The sequence below is a fragment of the Stegodyphus dumicola genome, chromosome 3 (genome assembly GCF_044657685.1).
Source record: "Stegodyphus dumicola isolate Sdum_Otavi_A_Nest chromosome 3, ASM4465768v1".
Taxonomy (NCBI): domain Eukaryota; kingdom Metazoa; phylum Arthropoda; class Arachnida; order Araneae; family Eresidae; genus Stegodyphus; species Stegodyphus dumicola.
In genome coordinates, this window is record NC_140770.1 from 121,263,313 (window position 1) to 121,278,889 (window position 15,577).

The 15,577-nt window shown below is 32.3% G+C and overlaps 1 protein-coding gene across 1 annotated transcript in view; it reads left to right on the top strand.

Moving 5' to 3' along the window:
* Positions 1–15,577, top strand: part of LOC118181744 (small G protein signaling modulator 1-like) — a 226,869-nt gene that overhangs the window by 103,036 nt on the left and 108,256 nt on the right. The window contains exons 8-9 of the mRNA XM_085813251.1: positions 8,703–8,837; positions 13,615–13,763. Of these exons, the coding sequence (XP_085669377.1) occupies positions 8,703–8,837; positions 13,615–13,763 (284 nt within the window). The remainder of the gene's footprint in view (positions 1–8,702; positions 8,838–13,614; positions 13,764–15,577) is intronic.

Consider the following 15,577-nt stretch of genomic DNA (forward strand, 5'->3'; position numbering starts at 1 on the left):
AAATAGCAAACACCTTCGCCGGGAATCGAACCACGAACCTCTGGAATACCAGCTGTTGGTTTGTGCAGTAGCACTGAAGGCATATTGAGTAAGTTTCCTCATGTGCAGTTTTCATTAAAGAATCATAAGTCAAAAAATTAACTTTATTTAATAAAATAGGATAATTTTTCTTAACTTAAGCATAACAAAATGTAATAATCTTCACAGACATTAAAACACTGAATTATCGAAAAGGAGATAACTTACATAGAATCATCATCAGTCCTAAATATCATCAGGCTTACCTATTTAGGCAATAAAAAAACAGCAAAATACTTTGACACAGTACCTGAAAAGAGATAGCACTAACTGAATACACTCCACGTAGCTAAGGTGAAAGTCAAATATACTGCATTGCTCACGAACTTTACTTTCTCTCGCCAATATATATCTTGGCGCACGCTCGTTTCGTATACCTTTCGAGTTTCATTATGCAAAATACCTAAATTTATGCTAACATTGCCCCTGTTTTGCTAATGAAACTCATACCAATTGCAATTCATTCCTGCAAAACTGAAATTTAGCTTTAGGAATTGGTTTAGTCATAATATCAGCAACCATTTGCTCTGTTGAAAGATAAGCAAGTTTTACTATTCCTTTGTTATTCAAGTCGCATATATGATGAAATTTTGTATCAATATGTTTTGTGCACGAACTGAATTTTTCAGATTCTACAAGTCTTATAGTAGACTGATTATCTTGAAATACCTTTATCGGTAGAGTTTGGGGTAGATTGAAATCTTCTGTTAACTTTAATAGCCATAACAGTTCTTGCGTAGCTTGCGATAGTGCAACATATTCAGCTTCTGCTGAGGATAAAGAAACACAAGTTTGTTTTCTTGAAAACCACGAAATGCAGTTTTTTCGTAATAAAATAACACTTCCTGATGTAGATTTTCTATCTTCAATATCTTGTCCCCCATCAGCATCTGAATAAACTGTAATATTAGGTTCTTCACTCGACGAAATTTGTAAGGATAGATTCTTTGTCGTGTTTAAGTGTCTAATGATTCTTTTAACAGCATTCCAGTCCTTTTGACGGGGATTATTACGCCTTCTGCTGAGTATGTGAGTTGAAGCTGTGATATTTGGTCTTGTGATAGACGATATATACAAAAGACTTCCAATAGCTTGGCGAAATTTATCATTTGAAGTTAGGAGATTTTCTTCCTTGTTTAGGTTATAATAGTTTGTTTCCATTGGTGTTCTAGCGGATTTTGCTTCTTCAAGTTGAAATTGCTTGATAAGTTGATTTATTTTATTTTTCTGTGATAAGAGATAACTTCCATCTTCCTTGCGATTTATTTCCATGCCTAAGAAATATTTAGCTTCACCAAGATGCGTTATTTGGTAACGTTTCTTTAAATCATTAATTATTTGAAGAATTAGTTCTTCTTTTGTAGAACTTATCGGGATATCATCAACATACACTATTAAATTAATTCTTTTATCACGAAGCACTTTTGTGAAAAGACACGGATCTGCTTTGCTTTGACTGAACCCAAGATTCTTCAATGTATTTTCAATTTCTGCATTCCAGCACCTAGCTGCTTGTTTGAGACCATAAATCGACTTCTGTAATTTACAAACTTTGTCTTTCTTCCGGAACCATGAATCCTTTTGGTTGTTCCATATATATTTCTTCATTTAAGTTGCCATACAAAAAAGCTGTTTTAACATCTAGTTGATGTACCTTGGCATTATTATACGCTGCCCATGCTAAGAAAACTCTTATCGTAGTGTGTTTCACTACTGGTGAAAATGTTTCATCATAATCACTGCCGTATTTTTGAGTAAATCCTTTGGCTAAGCATGCTTTGTATTTTGTATTTTTACCAGTTTCATCATATTTTGTCTTAAACACCCATTTGCTGCCTACTGCATGTTTTCCTGGTGGTAATTCTGTAAGTGTATAGGTTTCATTTTTTAGAGAATGTATTTCTTCTTGCATAGCCTTGATCCAAGCTTCTTGCTCACGTTTTGGTAAGTTTAGAATTTCTTCAAAGCTTTCTGGATCTTTATTTTTAGGTAAGATTGATTCTTTGTCTTCTGCTTTATAAGAGAATCTTTCCGGTGGGACCCCTTTGGTTGATCTGCTAGAAACCCTTCTTTCTACATTTTCTTCACATTTAATTAACTCTTCAGAACTTTCTGAATCTTCTGTAAAATCATCGCCAAGAAATGTTTCTTCATTATTTTCATCATCTTCTTGCGAGTTATTGAAGTGAATTAATTCTAAATCTTCAGCATTATTTTCTGCATGTTTGTCAGATAAAGATGCATTTTCTGAAAATTTAACAGTTCTACTTACTATTATTTTCCTTCCACCTACATAAATCCTGTATCCCTTACTTCGTAAATCGTATCCAACGAATATTCCTTCTTCAGCTTTGTTGTCGAATTTGCGCCGTTTTTGCTTGTTCACATAATAAAATGCTTTACAGCTAAATACTCGTAAGGGACTTAAGTTTGGTTTCCTACCATTTCACAATTCATATGGTGTTCTATCTGTGGCTTTAGTTGGTAACCTATTTTGAAGATATGCAGCAGTAGCTGCTGCTTCAGCCCAGAATCCTTTCGGTAATTTAGAGGTTATTAGCATAGCTTTTGTCATTTCTATTAAAGAGCGATTTTTCCTTTCTGTGACGCCGTTCTGTACCGGACAATAAGGAGCCGAAGTTTGATGAAAAATTCCAAGTTTCTTTAAATAATTTTCAGTAATTTCGTTACAGTATTCTGTACTGTTGTCGGATCTGAGAACTTTTATTTTCTTTCTAAATTTATTTGTTGTCGATGCAACATACTGTTTAAGTTTGTCGAATACTTCATCTTTTGAAGTAATAAAATAAATTTGAGTATAACGCGAATAGTCATCAATGAAAGTTACGAAATATCTCTTCCCTCCTAAGCTGTTGACTTCAATTGGCCCACACACATCTGTGTGCACTAAATCCAGTGGATTTTTAGATCTAAAACCAGTTTAGGGGTAAGATTTTTCAGTTAGTTTCGCTTTTACACAAGTAGAACATTCCACACTATCAGTGCATTTGCCAAGTTTAATGCCATCTGCCAAATAACTTTTTCAAGTGTTTTAATGGCATCTATATTTCTGTGGCCTAATCTTTGATGCCATTTTAGTATACAGTTCGTATTAGAACATGAAACATCATTAGCTAAGTACGCTTTCTCATCAATTGAGTTTACGGTCAATTTATATAAACCTTGCTGAACATTGCCGTTGGCTACGAGTATATTGTTATGCTTTATGTAACATTTATTACTATCAAATGTAACAATGCAACTTTTATTCGTAAGATTGAACAGAAAATAAATCACTATCTAAACCTGGTACATACAATACATTTTCTAATTTTATTTGTGTAACCTGACCCTTTAAGTTTTGAACTTTAAAATAGCCTTCACCAATACCATAAGAATTTAATTTAGCACCATTGGCTGCAGTTACTATTTGTTTATTAGAGTCATTTAACTGAGAGAAAAAATTCTTATCACTCGTCATTTGAGTTGAGGCTCCTGAGTCGATAACCCATTCTTGCATTTGCGTGTTTTCGTGTTTATTTTCCACTTTTAGAACTTGATTAAACTGAATCTGCGAATTTTCAGTTTCAATACTTTTAAGATACTTATTTTCTTTAAGTTTTGTTATGTTTTCTACACTTTGCGTATTTGCTATTTGGCATGCATTACTTATATAATTTTGAGAATAATTTCTTACTTTACTGTTATTTGCATCTGTTTTCGGGGAAGTTCTAGCGTTGCATTTTAAATGAAAACAGTCATTTATCATATGGTTATTTCTCTTACAGTAAGTACAATATCGTGTAACATACTTTGATTTATTTTTGCTTTTACTTTTTAAAGCAACTGAATTGTATTTTTGAACTTTCTTAGTTTCCACACGTCTACAATACTCATCTATTAGTTTGTATTTAACATATTCTAGTGACAATTCAGCTTCTGATTTACTTTCTATTGCAGTTATTAAGGAGTTGTATGAATTTGGTAAAGAACATAGTAATATTGCTATTAAGTTATTTTCTTTAATTTCTTCACCTATACCATCTTTTTCTGAAAATAAGACATCCTCTGAAAATAAGCCCTATCGTGATTTTCGGAACTTTTTGTAAAATAAGACATTCCCCGAAAATAATACCTAGTTAAAATAATGTGACAAAAAGAATTCGTTAAAAAATGCTGTTTATTTATTAAGTATAAGTAATAATATGTTGATTTATTAAGTATAAGTAATAATATGTTTAGCTTAATACTCGTATTTCAGAGAAATGTTTGAAACAAAATATTCCGAGAAATTAATTGTTTACCTCTACAGTTCGTTTCAAATTAATTCTTGGAATTTATCTTAACCAGTTCACCGTTGGCCCCGCGTTGGCAGAGGGTGAAATTTGGGCTGAACCGTAACCCCCGAGACAAATACGACGCAGCGACGATAGCTATATCGCAAGACATGAGAGATTCGGACCAATGATTCAACAGGAAATGGATTTGGAAGAAAATCAGAATATAATTCAGAATTTTATTTATGACGATGTTCCAAAAGAAGATGACATGACTGTAATTGAATAAATTTAAATTTCTGTATTCTGTGTAAAATAAATATTAAATAAAAATATATAAATATACTTTTATTTTTGCCCTTCCCCGAAAATAAGCCCTAGTGCGTATTTTGGACCAAAAAAGAAAGTAAGACAGTGTCTTATTTTCAGAAAAAGATGGTACTACGCAGCTTTTCAGCCAATTCTAGTACTCCTTTGATATGTTCCTGCATTTTAGAACTTTCATTATATCTAATGGAATATAGTTTTCTAAGAAGAAATAACTTGTTTTTTAAATTTACAAGTTCATGGACACATTTTATTTTCTGCCAAACTTCTTTTTCAGATTTACTATACAAAACATGGATAATTTGCGAATCCGAAATGTTTAGGCATATTTAAGCTTTAGCTTTATGATCATTCTTTAACGAAATTTCAGCAACAGTTTCCGGTTTTTCTTCGAATACATCATCATCTAAACCTTCTTTTATTCTAAGTTGTTCTATTTTAAATTTCCACACTGCAAAATTTTCATCTGTTAACTTTTCTATACAAATTGATTCTTTTAGAATAGACATTATTATTTGTTACAATTATTCTTATAAACTTTGTAACTAGTATTTTGAACAAAGAATTTTAACACTTTATGCCCATGGAATCTTACATTTCAGTTTTTTAGAAGCATTTCTACAAGGCAATTACCCTATTCAGTCTCATAATCTTTTGTTGGTTTGTGCAGTAGCACTGAAGGCGTATTGAGTAAGTTTCCTCATGTGCAGTTTTCATTAAAGAATCATAAGTCAAAAAATTAACTTTATTTAATAAAATAGGATAATTTTTCTTAACTTAAGCATAACAAAATGTAATAATCTTCACAGACATTAAAACACTGAATTATCGAAAAGGAGATAACTTACATAGAATCATCATCAGTCCTAAATATCGTCAGGCTTACCTATTTAGGCAATAAAAAAAACAGGAAAATACTTTGACACAGTACCTGAAAAGAGATAGCACTAACTGAATACACTCCACGTAGCTAAGGTGAAAGTCAAATATACTGCATTGCTCACGAACTTTACTTTCTCTCACCAATATATATCTTGGCGCACGTTCGTTTCATATACCTTTCGAGTTTCATTATGCAAAATACCTAAATTTATGCTAACACCGGCCCAGCATGCTACCGTTACACCATGAAGGCACGCTAGGGAAGTGGGAGAAATACCTTATAAGGTTTCCCTCACCAATCATGAAAATCTCAGATTTCGAATTCTTCCTAAACTGAAAGAGCCTGGCATGCAAAGAAACAATTTTCCTCTTTGAAAGAATAATTACCCAAGCTATTCAAAGACTGAATAAATGTAGTACCCTACAAAGAAAAGCATATCTTCCAAAACATTAGATCATTATTGTTGCAAAACAAAAGAAATTGCATGAGAGGAATGTTAGCAGGAACTGTCTGAAGTAAAATTAACCTGAAAGGAAAATATTAAAGAGCATTATTTTTTTAATGTACTTTTATATTTGTAGATTTATTTTGTGCTATTCTGATTGCCATTATCTGCTCTGAAAGTAACATGGCCATGATAGTTATTGGCAGAAACGGAATTATTTGCAATTTAGTTTGTTACTCTGACCATGAGAGTGTGAGTGACAGTTTGAAATAAATGAAATAATTATATATGTAACATGATTTGAGAAATTAAATTTTTGATTGATAAAGAAACATATTATTGCATGAATTATATTTTAAAATCCAATAGTATTTTTTGAAAATTAAACTATTGTCTGTTGCATTTAAATTCCATTTAAGAGGCTAAAAAGAGCCTCAAGTAGTTTGTGAGTACCAGTTAAGGTGTTGGAGAGACGCAGCTTGCAAGTTGAAGTTTGGTTATGCGTTATACGAGGGCCATCCAGGAAGTAGATTACGTTTCCGTCTGTGTCCGCTAGGGGCGGGGCTAGCGCGGCCATCTTGGGGTCAGAGCGTTGCGCAGCTCAGTCTGCATCTAGCCGTGCTAGTGAGAGGTTCGTGCTGTGCTCCATTCAGATACTGTGACGGTTTGAAATGTCTGCGTTAATTGAAAATCCTGCGAGGTGTGCTCAGTAATAAGGTTTCTGACTGCAAAAAACTGTAAACCGATAGAAATCTATCGGCAGCTTCGTGAAGTGTATGGGGACAACATTATCACTGAAGGTGGAGTGCGTCAGTGGGTCATAAGATTTCAAAATGGCCGAACCAATGTTCACGACGAAGATCGAAGTGGGAGACCCAGCATAGTGACCGCCGAACTTCTCGAAAAAGTCGATGCTAAAGTCCGTGAAAATCGAAATTTCACAATAACGGAACTTTCTTTGAGTTTTCCACAAATTTCGCGAAGTTTGTTGCACGAAATCATCAGCGAAAAGCTTGGTTACCACAAGTTTTGTGCAAGATGGATTCCAAAAATCTTGACAGAGGACCACAAAAATCAGCGAATGGCTGCAGCGTTGAACTTTTTGGACGCTTACCATAAGGATGGTGACTCTTTACTCGATCGCATCGTTACTGGTGACGAAACATGGGTGAAACATGTGAACTGTGAAACGAAATTGCAATCAATGCAGTGGGGGCACACAAGTTCTCCCCAAAAACCCAAGAAATGCATGCAAACAATGTCGGCAAGGAAGATGATGGCGACTGTTTTTTGGGACAGAAAAGGTGTAATTTTGGTGGACTTCCTGGAAAGAGGCACTACAATAAACTCTCAAAGGTATTGCCAAACTCTCCAAAAACTCAGAAGAGCAATTCAAAACAAGCGCAGAGGAATGTTGAGCTCTAAGATCTTGTTGATTCACGACAACGCCCGGCCCCACACGGCAAATGTCACTCGTAAAGTTCTTGAATCTTTTAAGTGGGAGTTGTTTCCTCATCCGCCGTACAGTCCCGATCTGGCACCGAGCGACTTCCACCTATTCCCAGCAATGAAGAAGTGGCTGGCTATGCAGCGTTTTGATGACGACGCACAGCTGCAAGAAGAGGTAACGAAGTGGTTGAAGGCGCAGGCGGCCGAATTTTTCGACGAAGGAATTTCCAAGCTCGTACATCGCTACGATAAATGCCTTAATTTGTATGGTGACTATGTAGAAAAGTAGTATTTGAGTGTGGCTTTCATCTGTATATAATAAAATTTGTTTCCTATACTTTGTTTATTTTTTTATTCCAAAACGTAATCTACTTTCTGGATAGCCCTCGTATATAGTCTAACAAAGTAAAAGTATTATAGGTATTGTTTACCTGAAATGGGTGGTTGATTTAAATTATATTTTAAAATCAAATATTAGCAGGTATGTAGATTAATATATTGTAAAAAGAGTATTTGATGTTCATCAAAATCCTTTACAGCCTGACCTCTCAGCTGAATCATTTAAAAGGCTTTTTGTGTTATTCATTAACTCTTGACACTTAGGATTACTAATATGTATTATTAGTTTTCTCGTGGACTTTCCATATTATAATATTAAAGGCATTTTCATTTTATTTTTTAAAAATTCTTATGCATCTTTACCACCAAAAAAAGTAGAAAATTTTTCAGGTTAAAAGAAGAAAACATTGTATTCTTGCTTTTTAACAAATGGTAAATATCGTGTTTATAAACTGGGAATTCGTATCGTTGTTAGTGTTTGGTATGGGTTTTTGGAATGCTTCAAACTGATATTTTACTTTAAAATTGCAGCGTGAACCAATAAAAAAAAAGGACATCTGATATTGCTGTGTTATATATGAGAAAACTGCAAAATATTGAACCCTAACAACTTGATTATAATGGAAAATAAGTAATTACTTTTGCTGCTAGCGTCTATATCTCAAAATCAGTATTTTGGCTGAAACTGAGAATCAGATTTTAGGAAACCTTTGAGTATTTCTGTTAACTCATAATTTACTGTGTACTTGTTACCTGTAAAATATTAAAAATTAGTTTACTGTATGTAAATTTATTTTATGGGTATTTGAGTCGCTTTATTTAATATCATTATATGTTGAAAGCATTTCACAAATTATCTTATAAAAGCAGTTATTTATATTTTAGTCTCATTTTTATTTTACAGTATAAAAGAGATACTAGAATATCTGCCAGTACTGAAGAAGGTTGCCGAGTTATTCCACGAGATTATGTTGAATCTCTGCATCAGAATTCTAAATCAACCTTGCTTTATGGAAAAAATAACGTCTTAGTGCAGCCAGTATGTATATGTTACTCTTTTGGAGGGGAAAAATAAATGAATTAAATGAAAGCTCATTTTTTGTGCATTAATATTTAAATGTAAAATATTTTATTCTTAAGTAACATCCATCATTTCTATTATATATATATATACAGTAGTACCTCCTATAAGGGACATCTCTATTTAAGGGACAAATCTGTCCCGGTTCCTTTGAATAGGAACCTTAATGTATTTACCTCTTAATCCTTTCTGTATGGATGTGTTGTATATGCCATGGTAGCATTTGGTTAATCTATGGTGGGTATGACATTTGCGTCTCAGAGGATTAGTGCCTGGTTAGACTGCTGTAACATAATATGTGACAATCACATGGAACAAAATGTAAATATTTTTCATTCTAACAGATAGCATGTTATGCCAAATACTAAGATAAATGGGAATTATGATGCCTGAACTTTGACCTTAGACTATTTCATTTGTTTCTTATAGGTAGATAGCAGGATTCAGTGATATAAACAAGTTTGCTGAGTCAATGCACATGCGTTTTTTTTTTTTTTTCCTTCCCTGAGTGGCTTTTTGAGGGAGGATTACCTAGTGTTAGTGCAGTTTTTATTTAGTTTCTTCTTTTTGTAAGTAGTGTAGGATGTTCTTTCCTTTGTGTGAATGCAAAGTTCCCCTCCTATTACGATGTCAAAACGAAAGTGATATTTATCAGAAATTGAGTATACAGTTTTGTTACAAGATCTGAGTAGTAGGGATGTCAGGAGTTTTAACGGTGAATTATCCAATTCTGATACGGATATTTTATCAGATTTAGAATTGCATCCATTTGCCTCAACATCTGCTCCGCCTGTAAATGACAACACCTGGTCTCGCACTCTAAAAGATTTACAGCATTAGCTTACATTGGTACACCTGGTATAAATTACAGTGCAATAGATGGTGACTGATAACGATCTTTTTTGCATATTTTTTATGATGACTTAATAAATTTAATTATGGAACAAGCAAATAATTTCAGATAAATTCATTGCAGATTTTGACTTACAATGAGATCCAAAGCTCAGTGGGTCGTTTCGAGATTCTCCTGGTCCTTCTCATTTCAGTCCCATGTAACATGAAGAATTGAACTTTTTTTTTAGAATTAAATAAGCTAATGGGTGTAATAAAATAAAGGATCTAAAAATGTACTTTACTAAAATCAGATAAGTGCTACTCCATTTTTTAATAAAATGATGTCTAGAGATAGATTTTTGAAGATATTGCGATAATTTCACTTTACACCAGACATTAGTACTAAATAATTGGATAAACTTAAACCAGTGTTTGAGCCACTTGTACAAAAATTTAAAAATGTGTATAAACCGAAAAGGGTGTGTCCGTTTATGAATCTTGTTTGTGTGGAAAGGCAAGTTAAGTTTTAGACAGTATGTTTCATCGAAAGGATGCCGATATGAAATCAAAATATATAAACTAAGTGAATCTGATAATGGTTATATTTGGAACTTTTTAATATGTACAAGCAAAGCTACCAGTCTTATAGCTAGAGGTGGCCTATATGGAGAACACATTGGGAAAACCCTTAAAAGTGATCTTTTTGGAAAAGGATACAACTTATATCTGGATAGGTTTTTCACTTCACCATCCCTTGATTTATATGATGCAAAAACGAATGTTTATGGCACAATCATGAAGATGAGCAAAGGGCTGCCAAAACATTTGTCATCAAAATCAATTAGACAAAACGATGTAGAGATGATATATATTAAAAATATATATGTGGTTGCATTTAAGGATAAAAAGAAGGAAGTGCTTTTAACTACAGTGCATGGACACCAATTAGAAGATTCTGGTAAAAAAAAAAAAATAACAAAATGGGACGAAGTATTAATAAACCAAGCTGTATAATGCAATGTAGTAAAAATATGGGAGGAGTGGATATTAGTGATGCAATTACTACTTATTACCCATCCTACAGAAAAATCTTTCAAATGGTATACAAAATTATTTTTTGGACTCCTCAACATTATGATCTACAATGCTCATGTTTTATACGATGTAAAAAAGGGTACAAAAACACCATCACTTTAGTTTTTATTAAAAATAATGCAACAAATTATGGACAGAGTCCCGTCAAGGAGAGAATGTGAATTTTGAGCATTATCTGCACCAGTGCTATTTTATCTTTCAGAAAGCTTTCACCTTCTGTATTTCTTAATGGGGGGGGAAGGTGCATTGTTCGCTCCCCAGCTACGCAGAGGAAGCGAGTTCCAAGAAAAGCACTTTACTTTGAGTGCAAAGATTGTAATGCAGGTCTCTGCGTGGATCCATGCTTCAGAGTATGTCACACAGAAAACAAATTTTGAATTTCATTGTAAATATATATGTGTGGATGTGCTTATGTAGGTTTATTGCTTTACATTAAATATTTTAATTGTAGTTTAACAAATGCTGAACATTTGCTTTAACATTCTTTTTGATTGTCTATATATATCATTATAGCTGGAAAATTTATACATATTTAATTCTGTAATTCATCAAGCATAAAGATAAATGTATTTTTACCGTTTTTTTAGCAAAATTAGGCTTAGCGATCAAGCACCTGCCGTCCTGTGGAGATATCACGGAAGCCCAGCCTTCCATCTGATAGCGAGAGGCTAGGAGATCGGGCTGCCATTCGGAAAGGGTTAAGGGACACTGAAAAGCAGCTTCAAAAGAGAAATAAATAAAAATAGAAATACTCTTTGTTAGTAATCTTTTGAGATTTCAAAGACAAATTTATGCTCAGGGAAAGTTTTATGACAAGGAACAATAAAATGTGAAAGTAATCCCTTTATTTTTAAAACTGCTCTTCAGTAGGGGAATGTATGTTATTTATCATGACCTCAAAGACTAAAAGATTAACACTAAAACAAAAAGTTGCTTTAATTCATTTAGCAGAAACTGAAAAGCTTAGTTTGAGAGATTTAGGGCAGAAATATGGAATAAGTGGAAACCAAATAAGTCATGTGCTAAAGGATATAGAAGAAATGAAATTATGATGGATTACTAAATTAGTGTTTTTCCCACCTATTGCAACATCAGTATTATATTTTCCACCTAATGTGACATCACCTAATGCAACATCAGCCTTTTGATCAAGGCATAATTAGAAGTTTCAAGCTTCATTACGGAAAATTGTTTTTGGAGCATGTTCTTTGTCAAGCTACTTCCGAAAACAGCGATCACTTGGCAAAATGTGGCATTGTATTGAATGCCATTCAGTGGATAACAAAAGCTGTTAAATCCATTTCACAAAGTTGGTTCAGCACTGTTTTAAGAAAGCAGACTTTGAAATTCGAATTTTGAGTGCCTCAGTGAAATATTATTGATGAAAATGAATTGTTTCAACTTGTCAAAATCAGTGGCAGTGCTCAAATGCAAGACTATTTGAAACTGATGAACACTTGAATACTGAAGACACCAATGATGATATAAAATCTTTTATTTCAACTGTAGTTGAAGATGTGAGCCATAATAAAAAAAAGCTTGGAAGCAGTAAGGAAGATGAAGAAAAGCCAGATGAAAATTGTGACATAAAAAACTATAGATCCATTAAAATACACCTCCCAATTAAAACAATTCATGATTACTATTGGTTACAGTGAAGGACTTGAGGTACGAGCACCTCTATATATAAGAAATTCGAGATATGAGGAAAGTATGAGCAAAAAATTCATCTCTAAATATGAGCATCTACTCGAGTAATGAGCAGCAAGCCAGGCTGTTGGTATGAGTGGTGCATTTCCCAATCATGCTCGACTCTTTATTTTTCTGTGAATTACTTGACAGAAATCTATGATTCTGAGAAAGTGGAAAACTTCATTGTGTATCAAATCTAATTCTTTAAGAAAATAACAAATGTGGAGCATGTTAAAAACTAAGAAGACAAGATTGACTTTGTGATTAAAAGATGTTTGAGAGATTAAGGACATGATTTAAAAGAGTTGCACATTTATTGGTAACCATTATTGTCATTCGGCACCAGCCAAAATTATTTTTTAATAGATATAAACAAATAAACAATACTTTGGGCATTAGGTAGAATATACCTGCATTTTAGCTTTGATTTAAATGAAAGAAATTACTATGATCCAAGAGATACTCTGATGGAAATCTGGCCCATCAGAGATTAAATATTTTAAGTTACTGAACATTGGTAGTTTGTAGACCTGAACATTGGTAGACCTGGACTCAAATCTTGACTAGATTAGAAATGTTTTTGTAATGTAAAAAGCCTGTTTTAGGCCATTTTTGTAGTTTTCTTTGCATGTAATAAAGCCAGTTTTTCAAAAAGTTCTGCACAATAATTTTTTTTTCTGCTTAAGACTAACTGTCCTGTTTGCTTTGCTCCAATAATTTTTTGAAACATAATGAGCTTTTCTTATAAATCAGTGCTATGTTAAGACTAAATTTGTTAACTATTAAGTAAATGTTTAAAACTAAAATAAATTTTTAAGCTTGATTTAACATTATGATTAAATTAAAAGTGTATTAACGAATCTGTTAAAACTGTTGCTTTGTTGACAACAAGGGTTATTGCTGGATGAAAGCTGATAAAATGTACTTTTTATTTCAGGAGAAGTAATCAGATTAGTGATAAAAGTTTAATTAAGGAATAACATTTTTAAATTATAAGTGAATTGTTAAGATTTTGTAGCATAAAAATCATATCCAGAGTTATGATGGTTGAATAAATTCATAAATTTCTTTTGTTTATTGCCTTTTAAAATAATAAATAAAATGTATGTTTTAGAAAGAACATTTAGAAGCTATGCCAGGATATTTGTCTCTTCATCAAAATCCCGAAGGCTTAATTATTAAATGGACCCCTAACCAGTTGATGAATGGGTGTTATGGTATAAGTGATGCATCATCAGATTCACTTACCAGCCAAGATAAAAGGTGAAAATTTTGTGCATTTTCAATGAAAATAGTCCTTTAAAGTACTGAAAGTTTTATAAAATTGTTGTAAGTGTAGTTTAAAAATGCAATTTTTTAAACAGAAATTAGCTTAGTATTCTGAAACTCATACTTAAACACATTAGATTTTCTTTTACAATTAGTTGAAAGCTATGTGCATTAGTTTTGGCTTTGAAATTTTAATGAAATTTTGTCACTCTTAAGTCCCCCCCCAGCAATCTATGATATAATTTCTAGTAATTTTGCTGTATGTATTTCTTCTTGATTACTTGGAAGGGCAAGGCAATAATCTAATGAGTGACAAGGTTATGTTTCCTATGATAAGAATGTTGATCTTAAAAAGTAGATGAGGTAAAAAAAAAAAAAAGAAAAACATTGCTAAAAGACAAAAAGTTCTAACTCACTGTTTTATGACAATTTAAACTTGATGGTAATGTTCAAGTTCTTTTGTAATTTTTTAATAATTTAATCTCTTTGTTTCTAATGAAGATTATGATTCTATTATCTATAGTGTGTTATTTTTACTCTGAATACTGATTTAATGTAGACAGTGGAAAAAAAGGTGGGGCAGTTCCATGTGTTCCGTTCTGCTGGGCCAATTGATGGAATTCAGCTTATGTTTTTCATGTCTTGAAAGCACAACTTTTGCTATGTATTAGATTTATATATAGCTTTGTACTAATGTCAGTATTGTGGCACAAAATTGGATGTTTTCTGAAATGACATGCCAAATTTTTCCCATATTTCGATTCTACGACTCATTATTCCAAACTGCTAAATTTTGTAAAAATTGCACTAGTAGTTTTTAAAAAATTAGCTCTCAAAATTTTTGCTCCTCAATGTTAATTGAATTTGATATATATTTATTAATATCTCTTTTTTTTATTATTAAACTTACTTCATTCCTTCCTCCAGGAGAAATTTAGGCTTAATCCAAATATAATACGCACATTTTTTAAATTTGTATTTTTACAAGTGATAATAACACGAAATGTGGTTAATGCACTTTGTTAAAATTATTTGAAAATATGAACGATGACCTCCCGCTCATATACAATGAAAAAAAAAAAAAGGGGAAAGGAAAATAGGTTGCTTTAAATTAAGAAGTTTGCCGAGGAAATTATTCTTAGCACAAACTGAAAAAAATGTGCCAAGATAAATTTTCGAATTTGTCCATAAATTTCGTACCAGATTTTATAAAGTTTAATATTTAGGCATAATTGTAGAATAGAAATATGAAAAAAAATTGGCATGTCAATTCAGAAAAAGTTCGATTTCTGTGTCAAATCACCTATGTTAAAAAAATAATATATATATATATATATATATATATATATATTTAATATACATCTTAAGTTGTACTTTCGAGACATGAAAAACACAGTTTGAATTTTGTCAGTCAGTCCAGTAGAATGAGAGATGTAGAATTGTGACCCCCTTTTTTGTGCAGTATACATAATTAAGTGAATATATAAACTAAAAATACAGATAAATTCTTCTTAATATTTTTTATTAATTATTACGTAAGTTATTCTTCTTTCCTGTGCTTTTAGTTGCCTTCAGATTAACCATAATTTTGCATTAACTATGCACATCATCTCTAAACTTGTATCAATGAATCAAGAGTCTACTGTATTAACAAATAATTATATAACATTTTGCTTAATTACAGTTATCTGTAAAATATCTATAGTTTAGTTTCCTACAATCACTTTTAGTGTATTTTTTTAAATCAAAGCGGTTCTGAAGTCTGCATATTTAGAAGTATTTGCTTTTTAACTCTCATAAAGATGTGG